The 15,000-nt window shown below is 49.8% G+C and overlaps 3 protein-coding genes across 11 annotated transcripts in view; 1 reads left to right on the top strand and 2 right to left on the bottom strand.

Annotated features, from left to right (window-relative positions):
• The window catches only part of reep6 (receptor accessory protein 6), a 7,829-nt gene extending 6,299 nt beyond the window's left edge, over positions 1-1,530 (bottom strand). For 4 of the 8 annotated variants that reach the window (XM_035647378.2, XM_035647379.2, XM_035647376.2 and 1 more), the window contains exon 1: positions 1,142-1,528. In XM_035647378.2, coding sequence (XP_035503271.1) covers positions 1,142-1,265 — 124 coding nt within the window. In that variant the 5' untranslated portion in view covers positions 1,266-1,528. Of the gene's footprint in view, positions 1-1,141 lie in introns of all 8 variants that reach the window. The other 4 variants (XR_004795617.2, XR_004795620.2, XR_004795619.2 and 1 more) reach the window with 2 other exon arrangements.
• A 1,107-nt stretch (positions 1,531-2,637) lies between these two features.
• zgc:113223 (uncharacterized protein LOC541424 homolog) lies at positions 2,638-7,695 on the top strand. 2 transcript variants are annotated; one of them, XM_035647384.2, is made up of 8 exons: positions 2,638-3,038; positions 3,198-3,255; positions 4,254-4,378; positions 4,608-4,682; positions 4,824-4,919; positions 5,004-5,132; positions 5,875-6,036; positions 6,801-7,695. In XM_035647384.2, exons 1-8 carry the CDS (start codon positions 2,982-2,984, stop codon positions 6,942-6,944), a joined length of 846 nt encoding a protein of 281 aa, XP_035503277.2. In that variant the 5' UTR covers positions 2,638-2,981; the 3' UTR covers positions 6,945-7,695. The 2 variants fall into 2 exon arrangements, with proteins under 2 accessions (XP_035503277.2, XP_035503276.2); XM_035647383.2 differs by having other exon boundaries at positions 2,638-3,104.
• Positions 7,696-9,622: 1,927 nt separating this feature from the next.
• slc1a8a (solute carrier family 1 member 8a) overlaps positions 9,623-15,000 on the bottom strand; it is a 9,565-nt gene continuing 4,187 nt past the window's right edge. The window contains exons 4-11 of the mRNA XM_035647369.2: positions 14,277-14,319; positions 13,993-14,200; positions 13,769-13,868; positions 13,382-13,615; positions 13,104-13,298; positions 12,237-12,371; positions 12,040-12,142; positions 9,623-11,668 (exon numbers count right to left, since the gene is read on the bottom strand). Coding sequence (XP_035503262.2) covers positions 11,501-11,668; positions 12,040-12,142; positions 12,237-12,371; positions 13,104-13,298; positions 13,382-13,615; positions 13,769-13,868; positions 13,993-14,200; positions 14,277-14,319 — 1,186 coding nt within the window. The 3' untranslated portion in view covers positions 9,623-11,500. The remainder of the gene's footprint in view (positions 11,669-12,039; positions 12,143-12,236; positions 12,372-13,103; positions 13,299-13,381; positions 13,616-13,768; positions 13,869-13,992; positions 14,201-14,276; positions 14,320-15,000) is intronic.

The following is a 15,000-nucleotide window of genomic DNA, read 5'->3' as shown; positions in this document are numbered from 1 at the left end:
CTCCTCTGGAGAACCCGGGTCAGAACCAGAACCCACTGGAGGGATCAGGGCTCTCATTCATGAAACCTGTGCCTGTTCTCCCTTTATACATCACAGATCACCTACAAGTGTGCGTACGTGAATCAGCCTCATATGCTGCCACGTCATTAAAATCACCTCATCATCACCTCCGTATATTAATGAGCCTGGCCTCCAATCGTCTTTTGATTGGACAGGTGAGAAAAGAACAACAGAACGTCACGAGAGAGGGAGCAGCCGGTGACCGGCGTCTCTGCGGGTACCGATGAGACAGAAGCTCCTCGCTCCGGTGGACAGACACACGGTGAACAGAGGAGGTGGTTGGCCTGGACGTCGGCCAATCAGAAGAGAGGCTCATCACATATTAATTAGACAGGCCAACGTTGACCTAAAAAGGCTGAGAAGCTCCAGAGGTGAACGTACATGTTGATTATCGCAGAATTTAAACGTGAACCTGAAACACAGGAACTCAGATTCTGAGCCAGGAAAGTTCCAGAACATGAACTGGTCCAGGTCCAGGTCCAGGTCCAGGTCAGGGTCCAGGTCCAGGTCAGGGTCCAGGTCCGGGTCCAGGTCCAGGTCAGGGTCCAGGTCCAGGTCAGGGTCCAGGTCCAGGGTCCAGGTCCAGGTCAGGGTCCAGGTCCAGGTCAGGGTCCAGGTCCAGGGTCCAGGTCCAGGGTCCAGGTCCAGGTCAGGGTCCAGGTCCAGGGTCCAGGTCCAGGTCCAGGGTCCAGGGTCCAGGTCAGGGTCCAGGTCCAGGTCAGGGTCCAGGTCCAGGGTCCAGGTCCAGGTCTAGGGTCTAGGGTCCAGGTCAGGGTCCAGGTCCAGGTCAGGGTCCAGGTCCAGGGTCCAGGTCCAGGTCCAGGGTCTAGGGCCCAGGTCAGGGTCCAGGTCCAGGTCAGGGTCCAGGTCCAGGTCCAGGGTCCAGGTCCAGGTTCACAGAGACTGTGTCGCTGCCGTGTGGCCTCGTGTCAACGGGAGGATTAACTGAATCCTCTTCAGTTTTCCATTGACATGCAACAGCAGGCAGATACAAACGTCCCGAACACAAACAGAACCGACAGAATCGACCAGAACCAGTTCCTCCTGAGCCGAAACAACACGGAGAACAAAGCTCACGTACCTGCTGCGATGATCTTCTTCTTTATTCCTGTCTTCTCCTCCAACTTCCCCAGGAAATCTGTCACCACGTTCTTCTCGTTCAGGAACTTCTCAGCTCGGTCTCGGACGGACGAGAGGAAACCCATGGTCCTCAACCAGGTCCTCAACCAGGTCCTCACCAGGTCCTCACCAGGTCCTCACAAGGTCCTTACCAGGTCCTCAACCAGGTCCTCAACCAGGTCCTCACCAGGTCCTCAACCAGGTCCTCAACCAGGTCCTCAACCAACCGATGGGTCAGAGGAAGCTGCCGGTGTGGAGAGACAACACAGAGTGTAATCCTCCCACAGCCTGGACCTGGAGGAGGGGGGAGGAAGAGGAGGAGGAGGACACGAACCAACCTGGTGTGTAATCCTCCCACAGCCTGAACATGCTTTAGTGAGGGAGGGGGGAGGAGGGAGGAGGGAGGAGTGAGGGGGGAGGAAGGAGGAGGGAGGAGTGAGGGGGGAGGGGGGGGAGGGAGTGAGGCAGGAATGAGGGGGAGGAGGGAGTGAGGGAGGAGTGAGGGGGAGGAGTAAGGGGGGAGGAGGGAGGAGTGAGGGGGGAGGAGTAAGGGGGAGGAGGGAGTGAGGGAGGAGTGAGGGGGGAGGAGTAAGGGGGGAGGAGGGAGGAGTGAGGAGGGGGGAGGAGGAGTGAGGAGGGGGGAGGAGTGAGGAGGGGGGAGGGGGGAGGAGAGAAAGTGCTGGATCAGCAGGACCAGAAGATTAAAGACTTGGACTCTGGACGTCAGTCTGATATGGACGAGCTGGGAGAGAGAGTTTACATCATTATATTAATATTAAATACAGGGCGGGATGCAATATTCATTAGATTTGATTTGAAAGTTTATTAATGGATTTAATTTAGTAAACTTGTGCCTTGCAATTACAGTCCTGTGTCTGTAGGGGGCGCAGCAGCCCCCTCAGCTCCAGTACCAGTGTCTAGACTCTGAGGGAACCTGTGGTCTACATGAGTCTCACAGTGGAACCGAGTGGTGTCCAGGCCGAGGGAGGAGGACCTCCGGGGACCGGGGACCTCCAAGGACCTCCGATGACCTCCGGGGACCGGGGAGCTCCGAGGACCTCCGGGGACCGGGGACCGGGGACCTCCGATGACCTCCGGGGACCTCCGGGGACCGGGGACCGGGGACCTCCGATGACCTCCGGGGACCGGGGACCGGGGACCTCCGATGACCTCCGGGGACCGGGGACCGGGGACCTCCGATGACCTCCGGGGACCTCCGGGGACCGGGGACCGGGGACCTCCGATGACCTCCGGGGACCGGGGACCGGGGACCTCCGATGACCTCCGGGGACCGGGGACCGGGGACCTCCAATGACCTCCGGGGACCGGGGACCTCCGATGACCTCCAGGGACCGGGGAGCTCCGAGGACCTCCGGGGACCGGGGACCGGGGACCTCCGATGACCTCCGGGGACCGGGGACCTCCGATGACCTCCAGGGACCAGGGACCTCCGATGACCTCCGGGGACCGGGGACCGAGGACCTCCGAGGACCTCCGGGGACCTTCGGGGACCGAGGACCTCCGGGGGTCTTCAGTTCTTCTCTCCATGATATTTCCTCCAACATCGGCCTCAGGACAAACCTGTGATGAGCGCTGAAGCCTGCAGGAGGCGCTGACGGACTTGAATCTGAGGACGTTTCCTTGTTGGAGCAGCAGGTGTGAAGCTGAGGCCTGGACCCGTGAGGGGCTGAACCTCCGGCGAGGAATGTGTCCTGCAGGCCGACACACGTCCTCCTGCCGTCGCCTCAACAGATCCCACACGTCTTCCTGCAGTCGGCCTGAGCGACTCTCTGCTGGAGGAGATGAGAGGATACCGAGGCATCAAGTACACGCTGTTCGTGTGCTGCTACGTCTTCTGGGTGAGTGTCCGTCCAGACGCTCCTCACTGCACAGGGTCATCGGAGGTCCGGGACCAGGAAGTTCTGGTCCGAACACTTTATTTCCTTCACTTTTCAGGTGCAGTCTCAGGTTTAAGCAACGGAACTCAACGTTTCTCTTTGTTCACCATGTGTCTGCAGGTCGTGAGCGCCGTCCTCATCGCCGTGGGGATCTACGCGAAGATAGCCAAGGAGAAAGGTCGGACAAAAACTATGACAGTGATTTGATCTCAACAGGAATCAAGGGAAGCTTCTCTCTGTTGTACACATAAGTGTACTGTTAACTTCCTGCCACAGACAGTATTCCACTGACCTACAGATGGCGTACCAAGACATGCTGCAACGGGCCAGAAAGTCAGGGAAGAAGAAGAAGAACACAAATTAATATCTGAAATATGGATTTAAACTCCACAGCGACACTGAGCAAGATAAACTCAGTTAAATCCATAAAAGTTTCAGGAGCTTTGGTTTAATATTTTATATTCAAATGGCGGCCATTTTCCTCTGACGTGCCGCTTATCAACAGAACCACGTCGTCCTGCTGATCCAGGTCAAAATATTTGGATTAAACATTTAGCATTTAGCATTTAGCATTTAGCTTACACGCTCCAGTTCATTTAACCTCCAGGCCTAAATAATGTGTCCCAGAGGCGTTTGATATGTCCAGAATCAAAACGACCCATCATTTCACTTCACGTCAAACAGTAAAGTTAGCTAGGAGGTGGTTTGATGCTAACGCTAGCTGTTGTCTAATCTTAGCTAATGATCAAATCTGTAGTTAAACCTGTTAACATGATCTGATGATCCTCCACATTGTAAATGTCAGGAAGTCGTTCTCCACCTCAGACATGTAAAGAGCCTCCAGATCGTGTGTGTTGTGAGTCAGTGAAATGCAAATCAAATTAAAAAGTTGAATTGAAATAAAAACTATGACTTATAAACCTAGCAGGACGACAAGGTTCTGTTCATATCAGCGTCTGAGCTTCACACGCTGAGTGTGTGTGTGTGTGTGTGTGTGTGTTTTATGAAAACAAAGCCCTGCTGATAACATTCCTGAGGGTGAATCACAAGTTAATCTGACATGTCTCAACTTTAATTGTCTGTTTACGTTTGACTGAAGAATTTACCTGTGTGTGTGTGTGTGTGTGTGTCTATCTGTGTGTGTCTGTGTGTGTGTGTGTGTGTGTCTGTGTGTAGATGTGGTCGACACTCTGACGTTCGATCCAGCTCTTCTGCTGATCGTCGTTGGCTCGGTGATGTTCCTCATGACGTTCCTCGGATGTTGCGGGGCGCTGCGTAACGCCCCCTGTCTGCTGAGGACGGTATGACGTCGTCCATCACAAGTTCAAATCCTGATCGCTGGAAGTTTCTCCTGTGACTGATCTCTGATCAGATCTCTGATCCTGAGTCATTTAAACATCACCAGAGTCTATCACGTGTTCAGTAGATGAGAACTCTCGTGTTGCAGGTTGATGTATTTACTCTCGTTCTTGTGGATGAAAGTATTTCTGAGTTCTTTCTGCTGTAACGAGACGCTGTTGGCTCCTGTAGTTCCTGGGGATACTGGTGGTCGTCCTTCTGCTGCAGATCGCTGCTGGAGTCGTGGGATATCTCTTCACTGACATGGTAACGTCACGTTATACAAGTTAAAGTCCTGCATTCACACTTTGACTAAAAAAGTTCAACGAGAAACTTCAAACGCATCTTCCACTGCTGGAACCTGTGGAGACGTCAGGTCCTGCCGACTGAACTCAGCCTGTGTTTCAGGTGATGGAGAGGACGGAGAGGCTGATGATGAAGGCCATCGTCCGATACAGGGAGGACTGGGACCTGGAAAATGCCATCGACTTCGTCCAGAAGAAGGTGACGGATGTTGATTAGTGTCCTGACGGACTGAGAGTCAGCGTCAGTTAAAGCTCTCCCACTCACAGACTGTCGTCTTTGCAGTTTCATTGCTGTGGCGTCGACGGCCACAGGGACTGGTCCCAGAACATCTACTTTGAGTGTTCAGAAACCAACCCCAGTCTGGAGGCCTGTGGCGTTCCCTTCTCCTGCTGCGTTCACCTGCAGAACCAGGTGAGGACGACACCTGACGGGGCGCGGTGCTCCCCTACAGGTCTGTGATGGGACATTTATTTTCCTGGAGTCAAACAGGCCGTCGTGTGATCATCAATAGGGCTGCAAATAACTATTATTTCATTATCAACAGACCAGACCCATGTTTTATATCATCAGTGATACATTAATGAACAATGTGGTGTCATCTGCGTAAGCGTTGATATAAAACTCACGTTTCCTCAGACGTGAGAACCAAGAGTTAGCTTCTGTTCATTACAACAACAGTCTGAACAAACATCTTCCTGATGATTCGTCTGTTCTTAAGGGTTTGAACATTCGTGGAACTAAACATGTCAACGTTGTCCAGTGGAGGGCGCCAGAGGAGAGTTCGGGGTGTCTAAAGGGTTCATCCTCTGAAGAACAAGATTGAGATATTCTGAGGCCCTGTTACTAGTGAAGCAAAAACACTGAACATTGCAGGCGACAGCTCCAAAACTTTATTATCTCTTGCTCGAGCAGAATAACGTAACTTTCAATGAATAAAAGTATTTCCAAGTCAAACACAACATAAGAAAACTAAGTTCTGTCTCTGAGTTTCTCTGACGAACTCTACCGCTTTTTAATATTTCTTGTGCAGAAGAAATATAAAAAAACTTGCCTGAAGGTGGCACTAGATTACTAGACAGCAGCTCAAGAAATGTTTCCATGAGACGATAGACAGGAGGTGATCTCACGTCTCGGATCTTTCCTCCTCCTGCAGACGGTGCTGAACACCATGTGCGGTTATGGGATGCAGCAGTTGGACGAGCGTCCGGCGGCTCAAGACGTCTTCATCGTTGGATGTCTGGAGAAAACCGTGCGGTGGGCGAAGAACAACCTGCTGCTGGTGGCCGGTCTGACGGGCGGCCTGCTGCTGCTCGAGGTGACGCCCGGTCTCTGACTGCTGCTTCCTCATCGTTCTGCTGCAGGGGCTTGTTTCTGATTTCCTCACAGTCGTGTTGGGTGGAGCTCATGATGCATCAGTGTTACCAAACAGTGAAGGAGGTGACTGTCGGTACAGTGTGACTGTACACGATCCACAGCTCTTCAGCCTGAAGCTGCAGCTCTGAGGAGGTTGTCACGTCCTGTAGTGACGGAGATTTTAAAAACTGTCACAGGTCAGAAGTGAAGGAACAGCAGAGCGACGATGTCAGACATAAGAAACAACGAGAAGAGGAGGATTATTTCCGTTTTGCATTTCGACAATAAACATGAAATGTCAAGATTTTTAGTTGAATTTTTACTACTATCGTTCATGACTGTTCTTAATGTTGGCACATTGACACAGAGTGATGATCAGCATCAGCTCTTTAAAGAGATTGTGCTAAAATCATCTTCCTCTAACTTTGTTTGACTCTTTTCTCGACATTTTATTCATGAAATGCACGAAGAAAAAAAACTTCCTTTTCTTCTCATGTCTGACACTAACCCTCTTCCATACGAAGGTTTATCCTCAGACCAGGAAACAACATCCAGTGTTGATCTTGTTAGGAGCTTGTCTCTCATCTCTGTTGTTTTTTCACAATAAAGGTTCTGGAGTCTTATTGAAATGGTTCCGGAGGGAGGCAGCAGTGAAACCAGACACCTCACGAGTTGTGTTCGGTCAGACATGTCTTGCTTCTGATCTGTCCCTGTTTCCTCCGGCAGGTCCTCATGATCAGTCTGGCCGCGGCTCAGACGTCCTGGATAAAGAAAGTCCGACGGCAGACGACAGAAAGCGCAGAGAGAAGCAGGTTGGAGAGGAAGGACAGTCTCTGGTATCCTGCGTTTGCAAACTTCGACGACGAATGATATCGACTTGTGAGTCGTCATGGAGACGGATCATAAAAATCTCCAACGACGAGACGTGAACGTCGATCAAACAGAGCAGCGCTCGTCACATTTTAAATTCACAGAACTTCTACCTCAGGTCAAATCTTCTCTCATCAGAACTGAACAGCTCTTTCACTGGTTCCTTAGAATATTCATCACCGTCATGAATCATCGAAACAGATTTATTTTTATATCACAAGAAGCTGTGAGTTGAGGATGAATTTTAAGTATTTTCTATAATCAAGCTTCATGTATTTATTCCTCAGTCGCTCACTGCAGGTTGTTTATACAGTTCACCGGGCTCAGACCACAGACTGTGAATAAAGATGGACGACATGACAGCTCCTCTAAACTGGAGCCAAATCCTCATGCTCGCCCCCTGGTGTCCGGCTGAAGTTCAGGTCATAAGCCACGCCCCCAGGTGTCTGGCTGCAGTACAGGTCATAAGCCACGCCCCCTGATGCCTGGCTGCAGTACAGGTCATAAGCCCTGCCCCCTGGTGTCCGGCTGCAGTACATGTCATAAGCCCTGTTTTACAGGTTCTAACCTGTGGTTAAAGACAGTTCAGTGAACTGAAGTCATGAACAGAACGATCTCGTCCGGTGCTTTGATTTTCATGTTCAGAAGCGTATTCATTGTTTCTCCATGTTCTTCGCCTTCGGATGTTGTGATTCTCTCTCTGTTTGTTGAATCCTCGTTCCTTCCTTAAACCAATAAAACCTCCACTGTGGCTGTTGGTCTCATGACTGTCTGTCGTTCTGCTGGCGACTCCTAGAGGCTGCAAGGTGAATTGCACTCCACAGATTCATCCAGTAATCCTGCTAATTTACAGCTTCTCTGTATGTGTCAGTCACTTCCTGGTTCTGACTCACTGGTAAAGGTGACTGAAGTAGAACCCCGACGCTCCTCCTCACTAAGTGTTTGTGATGTTAATCTGAGGTGGGGGATTAACAGCTGAGCCACCTGTGGCTGCGTGTTGTCGCTGGGCTTCAGTCCCGTGCAGCCTCACGTTCGCTTTATTGGATTAATGGCTGCCGAGCTGTGACGGGGTTATTAATAGCAGCAGCAGGACAACACTGCAGAGATGATGTCACTCTGTAGTCCAACATCCATCAATCATCTTTAAAGCTTCATCCTTAAGGGTCACCACCGGGGGGCTGGGGGGGGGGGGGGGGTCCTGGACAGGTCGCCAACGTGTGACAGGGACAGACAATCAATCACTGTCACATTCACATATTCTCCAGTGAACATAACAACGGTGGGCATGTGTCTAGACTGTGGGAGGAAGTCGCAGAACATGGAGAGAACCTAGAGAGAACATTGAGAGAACCTGGAGAGAGCATGGAGAGAGCCTGGAGAGAACATGGAGAGAATCTGGAGAGAACATGGAGAGAGCCTGGAGAGAACATGGAGAGAACCTGGAGAGAACCTGGAGAGAGCCTGGAGAGAGCATGGAGAGAGCCTGGAGAGAACATGGAGAGAATCGGGAGAGAACATGGAGAGAGCATGGAGAGAACATGGAGAGAACCTGGAGAGAACCTGGAGAGAACATGGAGAGAGCCTGGAGAGAACCTGGAGAGAACCTGGAGAGAGCCTAGAGAGAACATGGAGAGAACATGGAGAGAGCCTTGAGAGAACATGGAGAGAACATGGAGAGAGCATGGAGAGAGCCTAGAGAGAACATGGAGAGAACATGGAGAGAGCATGGAGAGAGCCTGGAGAGAATATTGAGAGAACCTGGAGAGAGCATGGAGAGAACATGGAGAGAGCATGGAGAGAGCCTGGAGAGAACCTGGAGAGAACATGGAGAGAACATGGAGAGAGCCTGGAGAGAACCTGGAGAGAACATGGAGAGAACATGGAGAGAACCTGGAGAGAACATGGAGAGAGCCTGGAGAGAACATGGAGAGAACCTGGAGAGAACCTGGAGAGAACCTGGAGAGAACCTGGAGAGAGCCTGGAGAGAGCCTGGAGAGAACCTGGAGAGAACCTGGAGAGAGCCTGCAGAGAACCTGGAGAGAACCTGGAGAGAACATGGAGAGAACCTGGAGAGAGCCTGGAGAGAACATGGAGAGAGCCTGGAGAGAACCTGGAGAGAACATGCAGAGAACATGCATAGAACCTGGAGAGAACATGGAGAGAACCTGGAGAGAGCCTGGAGAGAACATGGAGAGAGCCTGGAGAAACCTGGAGATAACCTGGAGAGAACCTGGAGAGAACATGGAGAGAACATGGAGAGAACATGCAGAGAACCTGGAGAGAACCTGGAGAGAACCCACGTAGACACTTGGAGAACTTGCAAACTCCACACAGAAAGGCCCTGGTTGGTTCGAACCGGGACGCAAACCCACAACAATCTGTAACCACTACACCAACATTACCTTTGATTCTGCACTGGCTCCCGGTGGAGGCTCGAATCCGATTCAGGGCACTGGTACCGAGCTGCTAATGGCTCAGGTTCTTCCTATATCCAGAACATGGTCCAACCTTCACCCCGGCCCCTCCACTCCGCACTGCTCCTCCCTCGCTGCGAGGGGTGGAGCCACCGCTCAACTACGTCCATCTTTATTGAGTCTATCGACTGTTAATAAAGATCTTTATTATCTAAATCTAAATAAATATTCAGGATCATTATTATTATTTATCTTTTCGTTCAGTCTGTGGTTTAGACCCATGAGGTTTATTAAGTTACCAAATACAAATAAGCACAAATCACACAAAGTCCAAAAACACATGCATATTTCATATTTAAAAAACACGTGATTCAGATGATGCAGTTTGAGGAAACCTGCTTCGGTGAAAGTTGAAAATGTTGCAGGTCGTCGGGGTGACGTGTTGCATTGGCAGACGAACGTTGAGGTTTTTAAAATGTCGGCGGTAAAATTAAGGCAAGTCTACGTCTTCAAAAAACATGAAAATATCTGATCTATATTAATTTTCACTTGAACATCTTCGTATCTCAGCTGGTGTCAGTTTGTTTGATCCGTTCATGATCCGTTCATTCGTGAACCCAGAAAGGAAATCAGATTAACCTAAACACAAACTAGCTTCTGTTCACATTAGCTGCATCTGACATTGGTAAAAATCCCACAATTCCTACAGAACTTTGGTTCCCTTTCATCAGTCACTTCAAAACAAGAAGAAGAAGAAGATAAAGCACGTTGACTTCACATGAAGTCGGTTGTAACGCATGCCAGCATGCTGTCAAATACAAACGAGCCAGAAGAAGAAGAAGAAGGTCGAGTCTGTGAGATGAAGAGCACTTGATTCATTCAGCGGTCAGATTGGGCGGAGTCCGTGAGCACTGGCCAATCACCGTCCAGACCAGTGGAAGCACCTGAGTTCAGAACAAACGGCAACACGATAGAGTTCGGTCCTTCGGTATATGCCTGGTCAAACATCAGGTGATGGCTTTGGTTTGTGTTGCTGGACGGAACGTGTTCGGGCATTAAAGTCTGAATGAAGAAAAACTCTGGATCAGGAGCAGGATTGGGTCAAACGTACAGGCCCGGGCTCGGCTGGGTATTATCCATCGGTATCAGGTCCTAAACTGAAAGTAAATCCAACTCTGCAAATGGGAAAACAAGTTTTTCCAACAACCATCTATCTGATCTCTTTGCACCGCTCCCAAGAATCTTCTTCACGTTAGTCCAGACGTCTTTTTCCCTGGCGAGGTCTGAACGACGTGTCCCGTCCAAAGAGATCAAATCTGGGTTGGCGTCCAGGACGATCCTTTTTTCACAAGAACGCAGCGGTTCTTCTTCAAGCTCCTAACGAACATCTGAGTTGAAGGTTGTCATCGTGTGGAACGAGCGGAACAAGCATATATCCCCCGATGTACGTACAGAGTCCGACATGCACTGCACCGGTTTCCCCTCAGGTCTCGTGGCCCAAAACTCACCTGGGGCCAAACTTGGACTTTGGCCCCAGATACACCCAGTTGAGTTCTGGCCCCCGACCGGAGGCCGAGTTTACGACACCGGTTTGTCTGTTTGGAGTATCATAAAGTTATTCTTAATCCTCAGGGAGGACGGAGACACAGGTGAGAAAGTTATTTCTGTCACTTCACCATCAGTGAACCTGGGGCCGAGAACGGACGGTAAATCTCAGCTACGTCGTTACCGGGACAACGCAGAACAAAGGTTACATCTTTGCAGGCGCAGAAGCAAACTAATCTGAACCATCTGAACAAGATCAACTATCGTGGGTACGATGAACCCAAAGGTCCCGGGATGGAGTTGTGTTCCCATGATCCTCATCTGTCCATCAACCAGAGACGCTGTAGGATTTCTGAGATCTACAATCTTAAACTGAGATTGGTTGGTAGTTAGTGTCGACGGGGAGTTTAGATTAAAGTGATGTCATTTGACCTCCTACGCTCTGTGACCTCAGTGGCTCTGTTCCGACCACGCTTCCTTTCACCAGCTGCTCGTCGACGTCTGTCGCTCTTCATCACTCCCGTTCACTTGGCACTGTGAGATGTGACCGGACTCTCCCGGACTCGTCGGCGTGTCGAGCTGCTCCGTCGGCTCCCGTCACACCTGACAGATGTTGTAGTAGACGGTGTGGGCGTGGCGCTCGCCCGCCGGGTCGCCCTCGCCCTCGAACATACAGTCTTTGTGTGTGTGGATCTCCGTCATCGGCACATCGACGCTGTGGGAGTTTTGAGCGTGAGGAGTCTGTGTGCCGTACGACGGTACAGGCTGGCGACAGAACACACGTAAAACACAGGTTAGTGCCACACAGTGGCCGTTGTTCGAACTGTTTTACACAAACCTCAGGTAATAACATGTTATAACTCTCATGCTAAGGAAGGCCAATCGTTTGAGCTAACAGCTAATTCTGCTGTCTGAGCTAACAGATAACAGCTACAGCTGAGGCAGCAGAATTAGCAGAATCATGGGATAATTAACATTTTCCTACAACCTTTTTTAGTTTTTCACAGTTTTAAGCACAGAAACTACTCGTTACTTGTTACTATGTTAGTCTCTCTTTTATTTTGGGACGTTGTCCATCTCAACATGTCCACGAGTGACCGTCAGATCTAAGCGTGGTTTCAGGATGGTGTTTTTACCTTTCCGGTTTCGCTGAGAGGGAAATCTTTCCGACAGAGGTGAGCAATGATTCCTGCCGCCAGGGCGTCACCGAGGACGTTGATCATGGTCCGGAATCTGTCTCTGCAGACACAGAAGAGACAAAGAGACACCGTGAGACCACGACAGCTCAGGACAACAATGTGCATTGTAATTCAAAATAAGTGCTGCTACGTACAGGATCCAATCAATGGCCACGATGAGTGTGATGTCATCTGGCGGTAATCCCACTGATGTCAGTACGATCACCATGGTAACCAGCCCTGCCTGTGGAATCCCTGCTGCGCCGATGCTAGCAGCTGTAGCGGTGATGCTGTGAGGACAACGGGTGAGATGATGAGTTTTTGCTCTGTCGGAGATTCATTTGAAAATATTTAAACTTGAGAGAAAATAATCTCTGTGAGATTCTCCTGATGTCAACGATAATCAGTGGGACAGGAGGACATTTCTGTACAGTCGAGTACATAAAGCACTGTATCATCTGCATATGCTACACTACAGATCACTGCTCAGGATGAACAGAAGTCAGAAGTTTACTACTCAGATAAAAGTTGTCCCTTGTGAGACACTTGCCGCAGGAGGTTATGATTATGAACATGCACACATTGTGTTTTGCCTTTTAGATAAGTTTCTTTTCCATTTGAGAAAATCATGTTAACTATTGTGAGATCTTTATTAACCAAGTCTGAATTTTTCTCTCAAAATTGTTGCACTTTTTAAGTAAATATGTCAATATCACGTTTAAACATTGATTCCGAAACTTTTAGATCCCTCGTTGCAGTTTTCACAACCAGTTAAATGTTTGTGTTTCCAGCTCCATGTGTCCATCAACTACCACCGGCTGTTCAGGATCAACTGGATCACAGACGTTGGTGGTGTCTTGTTAATGAGTGATTCCAGTTTTGCTTCGACTCTGACCTGGACCTGGAAACGTTATCGATCATTTTGCATCTTCTTCATCAGCAGGTGAAACTGTGTGTGAGGTTAGATGATGGATTTAAATAAAGAGTTATTCGTATTCAAAGACTTCTCACTGTTGGTTTACCTGATGGTGACCAGCTGACCAAAGTCCAGCTCGTAGTCGTTGACCTGAGCGATGAAGATGGCAGCCACAGCCTCGTACAGCGCCGTGCCGTCCATGTTGATGGTGGCTCCGACAGGAAGGACGAAGCGGGCGATCTGTCGGTCGACGTGGCAGTTCTCCAACAAACACTTCATGGTGATGGGCAGCGTGGCAGAGCTGAGGACAGACGGCAGTGGAATAAAAAACCTGACCCAATGTGCAGAGCGGCAGGTGAAAGCAGGACGGTCCTGGACTCTCACCTGGAGGAGGTGGCCAGGGCGATGACCATGGCCTGCAGCAGCCCGCGGATGTACGAGAAGGGGTTCTTCCCGGTGAGGATGAAGTAGAACAGAGGGAGCAGGACGAGTCCGTGGACGAAGAGGCCGGCGAGGACGGTGAGGCCGTACCAGCCCAGCTTCTTCCCCAGCGTGCTCGGGTCCTGCATGTCCAGGATCTTCCCGGCCACCAGGAAGATGATCCCGAAAGGAAAGTACCTGAGAGGACAGAGGACAAGATCATGGAGGGTCACCTCTGGCCTTTTGTCTGCATGTGGCGCCTCCATCTTGTTCCCCTGCACTGTGACAAGACTCTGCACGTTCTACTAGATTTATCATGTGATCCGGTGCTGTCCAGTCAGATCAGCTCACCAAACGGCAGCGTTGATGATCTTCATGACGCACTCGTTGATGCACTGACAGACGTTGACCAGCGGAGCTCCTCGCTCTCCCATCCTGCCCAGCAACAGACCTGCAGCAACACAGTTCGTACTCACATCATTATCTCCTGAAGAGGTTTGAATGTTCTGAAGATCAGAGAGTTTCTCGTCCGTCACATTTCTGTTCTTCAGATAAAACCGTTTTGAACGACTCACCCATGGTGGCGGAGAAGATGACGATGCCCAGGACGTTCATCTGTTGGCTGCTGCCAGGACTCGTCTTGTACATGATCTCCGGGGGCGGAGTCAGCTCCAGGTACACCGTCCTACCTCGAGGGTCAGTCTCGTCGGGGACGACGTAGACGAAGTTGGGCTGGATGGTTCTGGTCGGGACTTTGAGGATGGGGATCAGGTCTGTTTTGTACTGAGGAAACACAAGTTTGTCACTGGAGGAAACCGAACAGCGATGAAAAGGTTTTGGTCTCAGCTGCTGCTTTTACCTGCTGAAACGTGGCTTCAATCAGATTCGAGGGAACCATGTTTCTGTGGAGCGAAGAAGGAAAAGGTTTTAATTCACTGCTCAGAAACTCAGAAAGAAGATGAAACCAGCTACAATGGTGGCCACTGGGAAACATATACAGTCAGTGATCATCTTTATATAAAGTCACTGATCATCTTTATATACAGTCACTGATCGTCTTTATATACAGTCACTGATCGTCTTTATATGCAGTCACTGATCGTCTTCATATACAGTCAGTGATCGTCTTTATATACAGTCTCTGATCGTCTTTATATACAGTCACTGATCGTCTTTATATACAGTCGCTGATCGTCTTTATATACAGTCACTGATCGTCTTCATATACAGTCACTGATCGTCTTTATATACAGTCACTGATCGTCTCTATATACAGTCACTGATCTTCTTTATATACAGTCTCTGATCGTCTTTATATACAGTCACTGATCGTCTTTATATACAGTCACTGATCGTCTCTATATACAGTCACTGATCTTCTTTATATACAGTCACTGATCGTCTTTATATACAGTCAGTGATCGTCTTTATATACAGTCAGTGATCGTCTTTATATACAGTCACTGATCGTCTTCATACACAGTCACTGATCGTCTTCATACACAGTCACTGATCGTCTTCATATACAGTCAGTGATCGTCTTGTGTAAACTTTGTTGTCAACATGTGTGCAGAGGCGTCAGG

The sequence above is a fragment of the Scophthalmus maximus genome, chromosome 13 (genome assembly GCF_022379125.1).
Source record: "Scophthalmus maximus strain ysfricsl-2021 chromosome 13, ASM2237912v1, whole genome shotgun sequence".
NCBI lineage: Eukaryota > Metazoa > Chordata > Actinopteri > Pleuronectiformes > Scophthalmidae > Scophthalmus > Scophthalmus maximus.
This window is presented reverse-complemented; position numbering and strand designations above follow the sequence as displayed.

Coding starts and splice junctions, on each gene's coding strand:
- zgc:113223 (XM_035647383.2), top strand. CDS start 2,982: ATGAGAGGATACCGAGGCATCAAGTACACGCTGTTCGTGTGCTGCTAC. Junction 3,105..3,197: donor TCCGGGACCAGGAAGTTCTG/GTCCGAACACTT, acceptor ATGTGTCTGCAG/GTCGTGAGCGCCGTCCTCAT. Junction 5,133..5,874: donor GCGTTCACCTGCAGAACCAG/GTGAGGACGACA, acceptor CTCCTCCTGCAG/ACGGTGCTGAACACCATGTG.